Genomic DNA, 15,349 nt, shown 5'->3' on the forward strand with positions numbered 1-15,349 from the left:
GATTTCTTTTATTCTCCGAGTCGCCGCCAATCTTCGTTTAATAAACACAGTGTCGCATACAAACTATTTTCATAGGTACGATGTTATTTATAGTTTAAAAAAATAATGTAGACATGCCTTGACCTTGTAATAAATAAATAAATAAATAATGAGTTCAATAATTAATACAATTAAATACTTGCAAAATATCACAAGAACATTATCTTTCCTTAGTATGAGACATGTATTTAAGTATAAGTATAGTATTAATATGTACTTTTATTAATTATGTAATGTTGTAGTTATTATTTAAGTATTGTGTTTATTAGTATGCTTAGATCTTTAAAACTACGCAACGGATTTTGATGCGGTTTTTTTAAATAGATAGACTGATTCTTAAAGAAGGTTTATATGTATAATACATGTAAGTACCACGGGCGAAGCCGGGGCGGGCAGCTAGTATTTTACTAGGTGTGCTGGAAGAAATTTCTTTTTAGAAATAATCTTTTTGTACGTGAAAAATAAACTATAAATAAATAAATAAGAATGACGTCAATTTCGAAACAATTGTATAACAACCCCGAGTTTTCATTTTTGGGAAGCACTGTTCAAAGTATTGGAAAGCATTGCTCAAATTTTTGACATAAATCGTTTGTTGTTGATTCAAAATTTCAAGTCGATTATTATTGTCAACTTTGAAAAATCTAAAAATTATTTACTTACTATTAATTTATAAGAATGCAGCATTTAGACACAATTATACATTTTAGTTTATTCAAATTAATACATGAGTAGACAATCCAATTTTGATAAATTATGCAGATAGAAGAAGATATATAGAACAAGTAAGGAAGGGCTAAGTTTGGATGTAACCGAACATTTTATACTCTCGCAAAGTCAAATGGTATACTCGTTTGAGATTTCCTTGTGGATTGACTGATATTTTCAGTAGAAGGTCAACTATAGGCACTGGGGTCCACATATTTAGTACTTAGGGGTTTGAACAGTTTTGGTTCGATTTAGACAATTTTTGGCCGCAAGGTGGCATACTTTAATTGCATTATTCAAGCAAAGTTTTACCCCGATATAATCATTGTTACCTGATTTGCATAGTGGAAAGTGAAAGAATCAGATGGAATTGAAAATGGTGTTACATGGGAAGTAAGCGTGGTTGTAGTCCGATTTCGCCCATTTTCGCACTATGACATAGAAACATAAAAAGAACGTTAGAATTTGGTTGAAATCGGTTGAGCAGATCTCAAGATATGGGTTTTCACCTAAAAGTGGCCTGTGCCACGCCCACTGTCTAATTTTGAACGCGGTTCCTATAAAGTCATCTCATACCATCCGAGATAAAATTTAATGTCTCTGGCGTGTTTAGTGCTTGATTTATGGCGCTTTTAGTAGTTTTTAACAGTACCGTTATATGGGGAGTGGACGGAGTTGCCACCCGATTTCAACTATTTTCACACCGTCAATAGAAGTGCTAAAAACATTTGCTTCTAGTGAATTTTGTTATTATAGCATTAGCGGTTTAGGAGATATGCACATTAAACCTATTAGAGGCGGGACCACGCCCACTTTTTAAAAAAAAGTTTTAACTGCAGATGCCCATCCCTAATGTGATCCTGTGTACCAAATAACAGTCTTGTATCTTATTGCGGAGCTTAGTTATGGCAAGTTATTTGTTTTTGATTAATGGCGTTTTGTGGGCGTGGCAGTGGTCCGATTACGCCCATCTGCAATACCAACCGTCTCACGGTACCAAGAAACATGTCTACCAAGTTTCATAAAGATATCTCAATTTTTACTCAAGTTAGAGCTTGCACGGACGGACGGACGGACAGACAGTCACCCGGATTTCAACTCGTCTCTTCATCCTGATCATTTATATATATATAACCCTATATCTAACTCGATTAGTTTTAGGTGATACAAACAACCGTTAGGTGAACAAAACTATTATACTCTGTAGCAACAGGTTGCGAGAGTATAAAAATAAATAAAATATGGAGTGGACATATTTTTATTTAAGATATTTAACGCATTCAAACTTCAAGCAAAATAATGTATGCGACTGATTTTACATTTTTACATCCTATACAAGATTTATAGTAATTGATCATCGGTACAAAATGACTACCTCAATCAATATCCACTTAATTATAATAAATTTGTTTATACTGTCGCCAAACGGCAGCTATACTTGCTTTTAGATACGTAATAGAAGTTTAACCTATTTATTATATTATTGGAAAAGCTTTAATCACAAACGCTTTATTTATTATTAATGCAGTCGTAATTATAATAATAGGTAATTTAGACATAATAGTTAGCCTTTGGATTGAAACAAAAAAATTAAGAAATACGCTTTTGAATCTATTTAAAATATGTGAAATTATATATACGGATATGTACTATATAAGTGGCACAAGCTCTTAACAATAAAACAGTTGTGTCTGATTTTTTCAAATTAAAGGCAGGAATATTTAAACATTTAACTTTTTTTATTGTACTGCTAATTATATTTTTAAATAACTAAACCTTTAAAACATTAGTGTTTTTTTTAATATAATTACCTGTTTAATTCAAAAGTTAGAAATTTTGTTGTTAAGGCAAAATAGACTTAGAAGGGGCGGAGAGTTTGGCATTTGCTTAGGGTGGTAAATTGTCTCGGGCCGGCCCTGACAATATTCAAATTATTGGTGGCTACCAACTGATAAGTTTTTAATTGAGGCCACGCTAAGGTGGTTAAGGATAACTAAGGTATTAACACATTAAAGATAAAATGTTCTTACCAAGTATGTGCACACGGTAATCTATCCGTCGATCGGTCATCACGATGTATTTGAAACCTCTGAATACCATTCATTCCCTCTAGGGATCCGAATCCTTGAAGAGGAACTTTCGATGTTCCAGTAACGAACTGTAAAAATTTAGCTCGATCAGCTTGGTCGAAACTGCGTAAAGCTCTCCAAAACCATTGTATCTGTAGAAGTGACCAGGAAGTCAATCGGAAAGAAAAAAAAAATTGCACAAGATAAATGATTTTAGCTGACCAAATTTGTTTTTTATTTTTACCTGCAAAGATTTGGATGTATACTTGTGGTATTCTGTGTTTGCCCTAAGGTCTTCAATATCAATGTCAGGTAAGCCAGATATCAGTAATTCAAGTTCTTGTTCGTTGAATATTGAAATTAGATGTTTTGGTATAATGTCGTAAAAACCTTCTAAGAACGCATCTAGTCTGTAAGTTGTAGTGAAAGTTGAAAACAAAATATTATTGGTAACAATAAATGCTTTTAATATATCTCAAACATACTGTTGACGAATCGAACCACTCATTTTTAACTGGCAAACTAACTGGACGTAATCGAATTTATTTTCTTCAGTCACAGCAATATTACGTCCGTTTGGAATAAGATCCCGGACTTGGGTAACACCAAATTCTTGTATCTCTGTAGAAAATGTAAGTTCATAGCCCAAAGTGGAAATATCGTTCTTCATAAGATAATCCAGGCCCTTATAAAATTCATAATCTTGCGACTCCATGTCAGTATATTTCACTTGTTTTCCGAGAATATGTTTATAAAAGGACCGAGTAAAGTAGCACTCTAGTAACTTATTATCATGTATTGCCTTTGCTACAATGAATAGAATATATATATATATCATTTTAATAAAGTTCGTAAAAAATAGTACCTATTACACGTCCGACGAATTTGAAGTAACTTAAATGGTTTGGATTAGCGTGACTCGACGGATTTATCATATAAGTAACTCTGTCGCCCGGCGAAACACAAAATAAAGCATACATGGGATTGAAGATTTCTCTTGAAATTATAACGTACCATTCCCTTAGAAGACCACCAGCATCCTGACCTTCTTCATCTATGAATTACATAGAAATATATTAAGTTTATTAAGGTTGCGTAACTACCAATTACATTATTTAGCAAACTTTTAATTGCAACTGATCTAAATATAAGCCGAATACCATTTCACTTTCGATTCTGTTGTATTTTAAAATAATATTATATATTAATGAATAATGAAAATGACAACCGAGCAAGAATAACCAAAAGCGCAATATAATCAAGTGAAGATTATTTCAATCTGCACTTTCGAAAATAAAATACAACATATAACAAGAACATGAAGAAAAACAATTATTTTTATAAATGAAAGCAAACTAAAAGTTTTAAGATTATTTAGGTGTGGGGTAATATCCTCAACCCACGCATCGAGAAAATATGTTTGTGGGATAAACAACATCTTTGCTTTCACACTTCAGTTGTAGAAGTATGTTTTATCACTAACCTTCGAATACTATGTAAAAACGATTTTTCCATTCTTCTGGTCCTAAACGATATAATACTCGGAATGAATCCTCAAATACTGTGACTCGACGTACGCTAACGGTGTTCTCTTCGCGGCGTACACCTTCATCGATGCGTTCAAGCTCAGTTTGAAAAAATTTCCTTTTCACATCAAAATCAAGTATACGTGTATGGTCGACTAAAACAGCAAAAGGTCCATCCGATAAATGAATCGGAGATTGGCGAAGAATTTGATTGAGCACAGTTCGATGTTTTTCTGCAAAAAGTAAAAAATTCTCCTTATCTAGCCGTTGCTGAACTTCCAATGAGTTTGTGCGTGTGCAAGACTTTCGTATATTATCTGTGAAATCTAACGAATTGATTGAGCCTTGTATCTCTGTTGAATCTAAAAATAAATATATTGAAGAAAGTTAAATAGTAATAGTTTAAATTATCCTAGTTATTTTTTGTCTTCAGAGATACGTATATAAAACGTTAAGTGAAAATCATAAAAAATATCATTTTGAATTTCTAGAGCAATTACTGTCAAAGTTATATTAATACAACAACAAGATATTATTAGATGTTTTTAATTTGATTTGACTTATTATATGGTATATCTAACATATCTGAGATTATAAGTTTTTAAGTTGAACTCATCAAATATTTTCTAGTATTAAGATCCCAAGAATATTTTTTTCCCTTGTCGAATAACTCCATCATGCACGAATTCGTACCTTAAGAGTTTTAGAAGGGAACGATTGATGTATGTTCTGATTTAATAATTTGTTTTGACACTATGACAAGATATGAAGTGAAATTATTCAGGTGACTTATAAAAAATAAAATTATAAATTAAAGTGCTATATTGTTGGAAAAACTTAGAGAAATATGGATTACATTCGTTCATTAATAGAGAATTAGTTCGGAATTCAAGAAAACAAATTTTCTAGAAAATATGCAGTAGATATGAATACTTATATTCACCTATAATTTAACAAAATAAATTTTACTAACCTGTTTTATCAGTGCTGTCTGAAGCTGAAACGGTCTGGTTGGCATTTGCTTCTTCTATTACTTCTAAGGTAGAATTTTGAGTTTTTTTCTCACTTTTCTTGTTAGTGGCATGTATTAGGAAAAATGCTTCCACCGTTGGCTGCAATACAAGAACTGCATACTCGTCTTTTGATTCTTCTAAAGCTACTAAACATTCACTTAATGTGTTCCAGAGATCTTGCAGATATATTATCTGACTGAGAGTCGGCTTTTTATTCGCTGGATTCATATCTACAGGATCTTCGGAGTAGAAAATCTCACGTACTTGTATGAATATCTTGAGAGTTTTCAAAAAATACAATTGAGCTGATGAAGGTGAAAGCAATTTTTTGATTGACGGTAGTTGCAATTCACATGAAGGCTTAAAATTGCTCGGTGCCGAAATAATTACGTTTTCTGATGTAAACCGGTCTTGCATTATTCCCTCGAGTACAACTTTATTTTGAATTGCTATCCCACATTTTGTTTCATTATCGACCTTATTTTGAACTTTGTAAGAGCGAATTTCATTGAGTAAATTTTGTATGGCTAAACGTACTTCTTTTGCCAGTCCAAATACTGCAGAGGACAAATACTCCAGAAATATTGCATTAGAAGCGTGAGAACATTGGCTCAAATTAACAATTAATTTTGAAATATTGTCAAGCCCGTCAACGGTACCACATTGATGAGTTAGTACTTCTGTAACTAACTGCAGTTGTGAAAAGTTTCTGGAATACAGTTTACTTTTTACACGATAACTTGTAGTGTATAACTTAGTTTCAGTATTAATAGAAGATTCTTCTTTTTGTTTTAATTCAACATTAGTTGCAGTACTTTGACCCTTTTCTTCTAAATCAGAAGGTTTATTACTTAACTTACTGTCTTCCAAGTCACTTTCTTTGGGGAGTTCCCCACTAAGAGTAGCTAATAGTTTAACAAGCATATCTGTAAGTTGTGGAGATCGACAAATTACTTTGTACGGTAGCATTTCTAGTAACTTGGAGAATGGAGTGTCATTAAATGATTGAAATTCGACACTCGGCTCCTCCCACTCCCACCGTGGATATGAAGTAAGTGGAAAATCTTGCATATTCGTAAGTCTTTGTGGTGTAAGCAAATCGATTTTTAAAAGAACGTCCCAAAATTGTTTGCCGTTAGTGTTATATATAGTCTTTTTGGAGTGCTTGCTTTTCACTCCATAAGAATTATTTTTTTGTCCACGATTTGCTGCGGCTTTTGATGTGGATGGGCCATCATCTAATTTCAAATCTGAAACCTTCTGTGATGGTTTAGTAATGTTCAAAGCACTGTTATGCTGCATATTTGTTTCTATTACAAGAGCATCCCGGTTCACTTCTGACGTATTTCCCGTAAAAATTCCACTGGATATACTCATATTTCTGTTATTTTCATTCGATTCAGTAGCTGGATCAATTTTTCTCTTTTGATCATGTTTAAATGGAATGAAACTGCGTGGAAAATGCCTTGCTAAAACAAAGAGTAAATCCAAGCAATTTTTAACAACCATCTGAGCTGCTTGAGGATTTATGCTAATATTATAAATTGTAGTTGAATTCTTCTCAATATTTTTTTGTGTTATTTCGTTAATAATAAAAACATTCGATTTGTAACCAAAAGCTGCATCTATGCGCAGTTTAAGCCAGTTCGGCTTAACAATTAGTCCATCTGATTCGTTCGTTTTGTCTTCATTGGTTTTTTGTATAATGCTTATCAAAGACTGTATAATCCAGGTTCTCGTAGGAGCATGATAGCACAAATTGCGTATAACGCGATGAAAACGAGTATAATTAATTTTAGTGTCTTCTGTAAATAAAAATAGAAGAATTGTTGCTAAACAATCTGGATCAAGCATATTATTATCATCCTCCATGAATAGTAGCGCTATAGGCTTGCCATGAATTTGTTGATGATGTTGATGTACAATTGTTGTATGCTGATGATGCTGAGATTGCTGAGTGCGATCTGCTTCATACCATATTGTGTCATAGTTCGAATGCCATCTCGAATCATCAGTGAGATTTTGTAAAGAGGATGGAAAACGTCGAAGTACATGTGGCGTATCTATATTTGGACCGTTTCGACTCTCCCAATCGCGTCGTAGATATTGAGCTTCCGCAGCCAAATCTGGGGGCAAACTTGCAATTTGTGATTCTTCCATATCAGTAAGAATTGCTCGACGTAATGACTCAGGTAAGTTTTGGAAAAAAGCCGCTGTATCAACGGGATCATCGGGATTTGCTGCTGAAGCAGCCTGGCGTTGTTGTTCAATTCTCTGCTGCATTAAAACCTCAGTCTGAATATTTGGTGGTAACGCAGCTAAAAATTCTGGGTTAACTTCAATTAAAGAATCATGTGCTACTTGAATTGCATTTTGTTGCGCTCGTTGACGTATGCGTTGCATTCTTAAATGCTCATTTATAACTTCTTCTCGCATTTCAGCTGGCAATGCAGCTAAAAATGATGGATCCACACCCTCCGGAACTTGTAGATCTCCCAATGCAGCTCGAACTTCAGCATTCATTCCAGAAGGTACAGCCTCTGAAATAACTTCAATATGATCCAACTGATGGTCTTGGACCGCTGGCACAGCAGGTTCCTGATTTAAAGTACCCACTAGCCTAATATCTTCTTGTACAATATTTTCAGTTGCTATATCTTCTGACCCATTTGTTGTAAAAAGTTCCGATGCTTGAGTCATTAAATTATCCACATTTTCTGCATTTGATGGTTCCAACCTTGTGCGCATTTCACTGCCAGGTGGTATATCAAAAGTAGTGTTAATTTCTTCTCCCAAATTTGTTGGGTTAACATTTGAACTACTTTCATCCTGTTCATCCTCGAAATCGCCTTCGACATTTTCAAGAGTTTCTCCCTCGTTCGTTACCAGTATAGTTGGGTTTTCTTCTTCACTCGAATATTCCACTTCACCGCCATCATCATTTGATATTTGATCCTGCTGTTCTAGTATATCAGTAGATATAGCAGTATTTTCATTATTTTCTGTTATATTTTCATTAGCCGACGAGGTATTTTCAGATCCACTATTTGAATTAGTTGTCTGTTGAATGAATACAGGTATAGCACTACGGCGATTAGGAGAATTGTAAGTGGTAGTTGATACTGGTTGATCTATAGATTTCGCCTTTTGATTGTCTTTGAATGCTCTAATTAAAAATGGAATAAGAAGATGGGCAACATATAAACAAGCATCTGTTTGTGACTCTAAGTCTAAATGCTTGGCTTCCTCGAGCCACCAATGTAAACTATCTTGATTAAATATATCAAGTTGCCCTTCTTCGGTCGGATTATTAAAAGATGGCATTAGAGTGCAATACTGTTGATCCAGCAAAATTAAACGTCTAGTAGATTCACGCCTTTGAATCAAACTTCCTATTGGTGTAGCTTGGCTATTTGTTGATCCAACGTATACTGTGCTGGTATTATGTTGCGTTCGCTCTTGATTGGTAGTTGATTCAGTATTTCCTAATTCAGTGTTTGTCACAAAATTTAAATCTGCCCTAGTTGAACTGAGTCTCGGCGCTACCCAAACAGATGTAGGATTTGTTCTCACTGAGCTTCCTTCTGTATTTGTCAGATTATTTTCTGCAAAGGATTGCTCAACCATATTACTAACACCATTTGAGGATGGTTGCACATTACCCCTATCAGATAATAACAAAATATCATTCTGATTTTCCAAACGAGCATCCCGAATTTCGGGGGAATTCATTATTCTATTTTCGATATTAAGATTACTATCAGCACTAGTTACTTGCTCACCAATTCTTGCGCTAACTTCTGAAACTTCGTCATCAGCGTCAGATCCATTGACCACTTGTTCACCGCTCCTACCACTTACTTCTGATGCCTCATCATCTGCATCATTTGACGCGGTTTCTGAGGATTCCGGCTCATAAATATGATCAAAAACTTCAATAAACTGGCGGGTTTCTTCATCAGCATCTGTCTCGCTATGATCTTCAACGTCTTCTTCATTAACATCCTCATCTTCGTCCTCATCCTCGTCATCGTCATTGCGTTCATTTTCTGTGGAAGCGTTTGAGTCTGATTCAGATTCACTTGTGCTTACATCTCCCAGATTAGTAGAGTTATCTACAACAGCTGCAACAAGTTCAGACGAAGTTGATGCGCCATCACTACCACCATTGCCTCCATTTTCAGTATTGGCAACTTGATTGCCATCTGATCGGTTATTCCTTGCGTCCATTCTATTTCCATCTGCAGGGCCATTATTTGAATCAGAACTTCTGCCTAAAAATGCTACATGTCCATTTTGCAAAAGATCATCCCATAGTTGATCAAAATTAATTTGAGGTCGCAAATTTGTTGATGCCAAAAGTTGTGATTCCCGTACATTTTCCGCAGTGTCTTCATTACCAGTCGTCATGGAGTTAGTTGGATCTTCTGAATCTAAGAATATATCTTCGCCATTCAAAATAAAATCGAATGCCTGCCTACGGTCAGATAAAACGTTCCTAATAATATCGCGAAGCACATGTTCACTACCTACAGATCCAGAGTTTTCATTAGAGATACGTGATGTTATCCTTGGATATAAACGGCGATTCATAACAGCATTGTTTCCATTTGGTGGAGTACCAAAAAATATTTTCCTGGAAGATAGAGTACCAGGTGTAATAGTAAGTCTCAACAAAATTTCCATTGGACGTAAAGTTGAATGCACTGTGGCTAGAGTGTTGGAATTCGACAAGTCTTTATATTGCGCTAATTTTGCCAAATCAGTCATTATTCCTTGCTTCAACAAAATTCTGTACATATTATTTCGTTGTAAATGCACTTTACTCGACAGCATTGGACTTTCAATCATTATGGGTATCAAACCAATAAGAACTTGCAAACGAACATGTTTTTCTGTGTAGCTAGGTTCAGTTAGTGTTCGCACAATCGCTTCATGGAGCTCTTCGACCAATTTTGATTGAACTGTTGGCTGACTAACGCAATCTGACAACGAAGAGAGTAGAACTCTTGACATCATACTCACTTCTGGATCTTGTTGGCGCTTAGTTATTGGTAGAAAGTGATCTAGAATAAATGAGATGCATGTCTGTGGTTTTCTAATTAGTGGGCTGTCGCACGGCATATATATGTATTCAATAATTATTTTCGGCACTAAACACTGATAGGATCTAACTGCGTCTGCTAATATTTTTAATAAAGTCGATCGCGGTAATATTGGCTTTTGGTGGGTATGACTTGTAGAAGGAATATGCCAACTGCAGCAGCAAGGATTTACTTCAATATTTTCTGTATGTTTTTTAGCCGAAGACGATTTAGGTTGAGAATTATCCACTTGGATAGGTGGCGTCTCCCCCATCCTTGTGATACTCTCATCACAATCATCTGTTGTGGACATCCCGCCATAATGTACACAAGGTTGTATTATCGCTCTCAATATATCTTTCACTGTTTCTTCTGAGGCGTCATCAATTTTAAAAATATTGTTTGTGATGGTCTCATTAGGTTTATTTTGGGGTTGAGACTTTATAAGGAACCTTGAGTCATCTATAAGAAAATTCGAGCTCAAAGCATTATCAGCTTGTAACGACTGTTTTGCCGCCAAAAGAAATATCTTCGGATGTCTTGCTACCGCAGATGATACTTGCGTGAGAAAATATACTAGATCGCGATGTCCAACTGGCACAGTTGGGGAAGAACGCGTAGTCAAAATTCTTTCGATAGAATCTTGTAAAATTGAGGGAGATTCGAGAACATGTCGTATTATAACGATAGCATAAGTGGGAAACTCCATCATTCCACATGATTGACGCATCTTAAGTAATAGTGATATTCCACCATTTTTATAGAAGGCCTTTGCATTCTCATAATCCTTAGTTAAGCGAGCACAAAGTTTCATAATGGAAATCTTTGTTTCAAAGTCTACCATAAATTCAGGTCTTAGTAAGTGAACAAGACAGGCAATGATATCAATACAATTTTCGCGGGATAACCCAACCAGTTCTTCGTGGAGAATGATCTTTTTGTTATGTTTCGAAAACCCAGATGTTCCTTTTTTTGTGGTGTTTTTAACCTTCATTTTCTTTTGCCCAAATGGAATACCTTCTTGTAATTGCGTCACACAAGTTTGTTGCGAATCCTTTTCATTGGTCTGAGCAATGTTTTCCTCATTCTCACCATCTTTTTTACAATGCGATAAACCAGTTAATGAACGAAGACAAATCAGTTCATCTTTATAAATTACACCTTCACCACCAGATTTTGACCTTATACTGCGAGTAAGAATACTATCAGTTTTTATATTGGTATTTCCATTTTTGAGTGAGCTTATAGCTTCCGATATTTTTAAGTCTGGTAATACCGAGCGATGACTTCCTGAAGCTTCGCTCACTTGAGTCATATAATTAAAATTAACTGTATATCGCTGACGTCCTATGTGAATCACCTGAGACTTTTCACCCATTGCAAAAGCATTTTTAAGTAAATTATTATTCGTTTCTGTATACGAGTTCCATTTTCCAGTCGAAACGTCATACCACCTCCATTTATCAGTACATACGGCTCGCATATTTTCTCTTCGTTGCAATATTATGCAAACGTTATCAATTGCGTCAATGAATTCTATGAAGTTCTGCAGCCATTGAGGGGCTTGGGGTTTAACACCTATTAATGTCTGTTCATTCAATAAAGCTTCAGTCTCATAAAGCAGACTGACGATAATATGCATAGATTTTTCTTGGGAGACTATAGCACAGAACTCTTTCCTAATATCACTATAATTTTCATCTAGAAGTATTGTTGAGACTTTAAGACGTATTAAAAGTCTTGTCGATATTTCCCCAAAGAAAATATTTTCCAATTCAGATGTATTCGTTATTTTTTCATTTTTTATGACGTTAATTATTAGTTGTATACATTCGGTAACGCCGTTTACAAGATTCATAATGAATTCTCGTTTATTTTGTTGATTATTCTGTCGGTATAGCGCAGATAGAAGCTCTGTACCAGTGTTAACAGTTTCAGGCAAATATTCCATAAATGCAAATACTCTCTCAAATACATCGTTGCAAAACTGATTAAATATTTCATTTGGTAAAAGTTGAACATTATAAAAACCTCCATATTGTTTATACTTCAAATTTCCTTTTGTATCACTCGTTCGGTTGAAACCAGAAGTCGATGCCGAATCTATGTCAATATCCATGTCACTGCCACCGTGTTGACAGTTGAGTTGATTTGAAATACTATGAGTATTTTGAATTTCAGTAGTTGTTGCTTCTGGATGATTCAACAGGAACTCTGTTGCTTGTTCAAGTGAACGCGTATTTCTTAGGGCATCCATAACGTGTTGTGGGCCAAATCCCATGTCCGTCAATACTTTGAAATGGTTAGCATTTAAAAACCCTTCTTCTGAAGATTTTTCAGATTTCTTACGTTGTTCAAGTAGTTTATCGGCATTTTGAATCTCATCTAAACGTGATTTATAACGATTGGATATCATATTGTGTGATTTTATAATATGCTTCAATATAGCCATAATAGTTTCCGTTATAGATACCCCGTAATTGGAAATGGGTTTACGTTTCCAAATGCGCCTGACAACATGCATAGCAAGTTGATGCATTTGGATTAAGTAAAATATTGGTTCGAAGTCAATTGTATCAGAACTATTACTACCTTTTGTTGACAAAGCATAAGGTGAATCAAGAATTCCTCGGGGATTTACCATTTTTTCAAGCAACTGCAGCCAGGCATCTATAAATTCTCCGGTGCCTGCAGGGTATTCGTTGGTATCACTCGGAGTATTTTGTAAAATATTATTTAATAACAAACAGTTTTCAAATCCAAAAGTATTTGAACTATTATCTAGCGATAAAGCCCAATGGAACATATCAAAAAATGCCCCTAAGCCATTTTCTTCGCAGAATTGAGAAATCATTAAGTGAAAACAGCTTCGTTTGTCATCAAAAAGCATTGGACCAGTAAATCCCACAGAACATATAAGAAATGTAAGTTTTAACTTTGGTGCAGGTTTTGTTACATTATTTTCATGACTGAAGCCATTTACTAGAATTGAGCTCAAAACCCGAGCGATTTCCTTAGCATCTGCTGTTGGAATCTTACTGTTTGCAGTATTTGATGAATAGTCATTGTTACGTCGTTGCCGAGCTTGAGGTGTACCAACGGAAAGTTTTACTAAGGTTCCGAAAAGTTCGGCTAATGCACGTCCTAGGCGAGAAGAAGCTGCCAACAATGACTTTATATAACGCAGTTGATCATCCGCTTTTATCTTAAACTTAATGGAACTCAATTTCTTCATTGCCAAATCGTCCTTTTCAGCACCTACTGTTGGTTCGGTATTAGATGTCTCATATAAACCAGCTTCATTTATTTCATCGGAGCACAGGCTTAACAAAATGGTACTCTCCCACACCAAAGAAATATAAAGACGGACCAAACTTTGCAAGAGTTGTAAGCCAGTACCTGAATTGTTTCCCCAACGACTTAGTAGAGTTAGCCGCATGTCACTAGAAGCGTTACGACATAAATGAACTAGAAGAACTACATATCCATGAACTGAGCTCATATTGTGCAACAGTGGTGTGTAATCAGCTGTAGAAAAGCCATCATCTAATTTGGGGCATGCCATTAACTCACGCAATAGTATACTTTCTCCGGGAAAATTAAAATTAGATATTAGCGGTTGTAAATTGTTTGTTATTTTTGATAACTCTTCGAGTGCTATGTCTATTACTGTCGTCTCATGTGCTAAATTCAAAATTGATTTACACACATTAGCAACTGCTTGTGCTGTTGTAGATACAGGTGAATCAATTGGTAAATTTGGTAATGACAGCAAACGAAGCAGTGGTTGTAAACCGCCATGCACTACGAATTCTCTACAATGATCCCCATTTGAGCTATTGCTGAATATTGCATCAATAAATTTCATGACATTTAATATGTAGTCGATTAAAGGGATAGCTTCCCGTTCATGATTTAATCGGATTTGCACTTGTTGTTCTATATTTCTATTTTGTCTATGTTGCTGTTGCTGTGACGCAGAAGACATTTCATCATCATCTTCATCGTCTTCCCCACTGCTATCATTTTCATTGCACCTTAATTCCATGGTGTTCTCATTACTGGGAGTTTGTTGGTTATTTGGGTTGATCGTATTGGCAATAGAGGAACTGTTATCCTTATGTGCTCTCCAACAAACATATTTCGGTTCAGATCCAAATCGAACTAGTTCATGAAGTAATCGTACGATGGCTTCTATTGCGTCTGTACGTAAATAGGGGTGGTGCTTCATGAGGTCATCCATGGCATTACCTAAATTCGTAGAAGTGTCCCCTAATGGATCTGATGACCGGCGCCTTCGCATGGCTACTAAATAATCTGGCGACAACAATACCCTCAGGAATTTATCAAATGGATCATAAGACATAAATTCCATCAGGCCACGTTCATTTAGGCAAAGGGCTGAAAATATATTCGGTAAAGACCCCAATATTTCCCTTGTGGCTGGTACTTCTTTTTGTAGCAACGAACGAAGTATTATATTTGTGAGACCCGTTTCTTGTAAGGATGATAATAAAGATGGTTCATTGAAAACATAAACCGTAACCACATCTGAAGCTAACAAAAATAATGACGGACCATAATACTCAGCATTTGATATTATGTGCTGTAAAGATTTTGGCAAGGAACTTTCCATTATATTTCGCATACCATTAAAATGAGCATGGTCTTGAATTGATTTTTTAAGAAAGTTAAGCATAGATTTCAATAAAGCTGCTCTTTGAGTAACACATGCCAATTTTTTTCCGTCTTGCTCAGTTACCGGTGATTGTGACGCAGACATTTCATTCAAGATTCTACTATACTTTCTAGTGTCTCGTTGAAGTTCACTCCCTCTAACATAAGCTTCATTTTCTTCGATCGTTTCTGGTTGTGCATTATCCCCATTTCCTTGATCTGAAGATTTAAAA

General features: G+C 35.3%; 1 protein-coding gene across 2 annotated transcripts in view; it reads right to left on the bottom strand.

Moving 5' to 3' along the window:
- Nucleotides 1-15,349, bottom strand: part of HUWE1 (HECT, UBA and WWE domain containing E3 ubiquitin protein ligase 1) — a 38,622-nt gene that overhangs the window by 13,993 nt on the left and 9,280 nt on the right. For both annotated transcript variants that reach the window (XM_070110244.1, XM_014241270.3), the window contains exons 6-11: nt 5,316-15,335; nt 4,300-4,704; nt 3,682-3,870; nt 3,302-3,623; nt 3,061-3,226; nt 2,778-2,968 (exon numbers count right to left, since the gene is read on the bottom strand). In XM_070110244.1, the coding sequence (XP_069966345.1) occupies nt 2,778-2,968; nt 3,061-3,226; nt 3,302-3,623; nt 3,682-3,870; nt 4,300-4,704; nt 5,316-15,335 (11,293 nt within the window). The remainder of the gene's footprint in view (nt 1-2,777; nt 2,969-3,060; nt 3,227-3,301; nt 3,624-3,681; nt 3,871-4,299; nt 4,705-5,315; nt 15,336-15,349) is intronic.

This window comes from Bactrocera oleae, chromosome 5 (genome assembly GCF_042242935.1).
Source record: "Bactrocera oleae isolate idBacOlea1 chromosome 5, idBacOlea1, whole genome shotgun sequence".
NCBI classification, from domain to species: domain Eukaryota; kingdom Metazoa; phylum Arthropoda; class Insecta; order Diptera; family Tephritidae; genus Bactrocera; species Bactrocera oleae.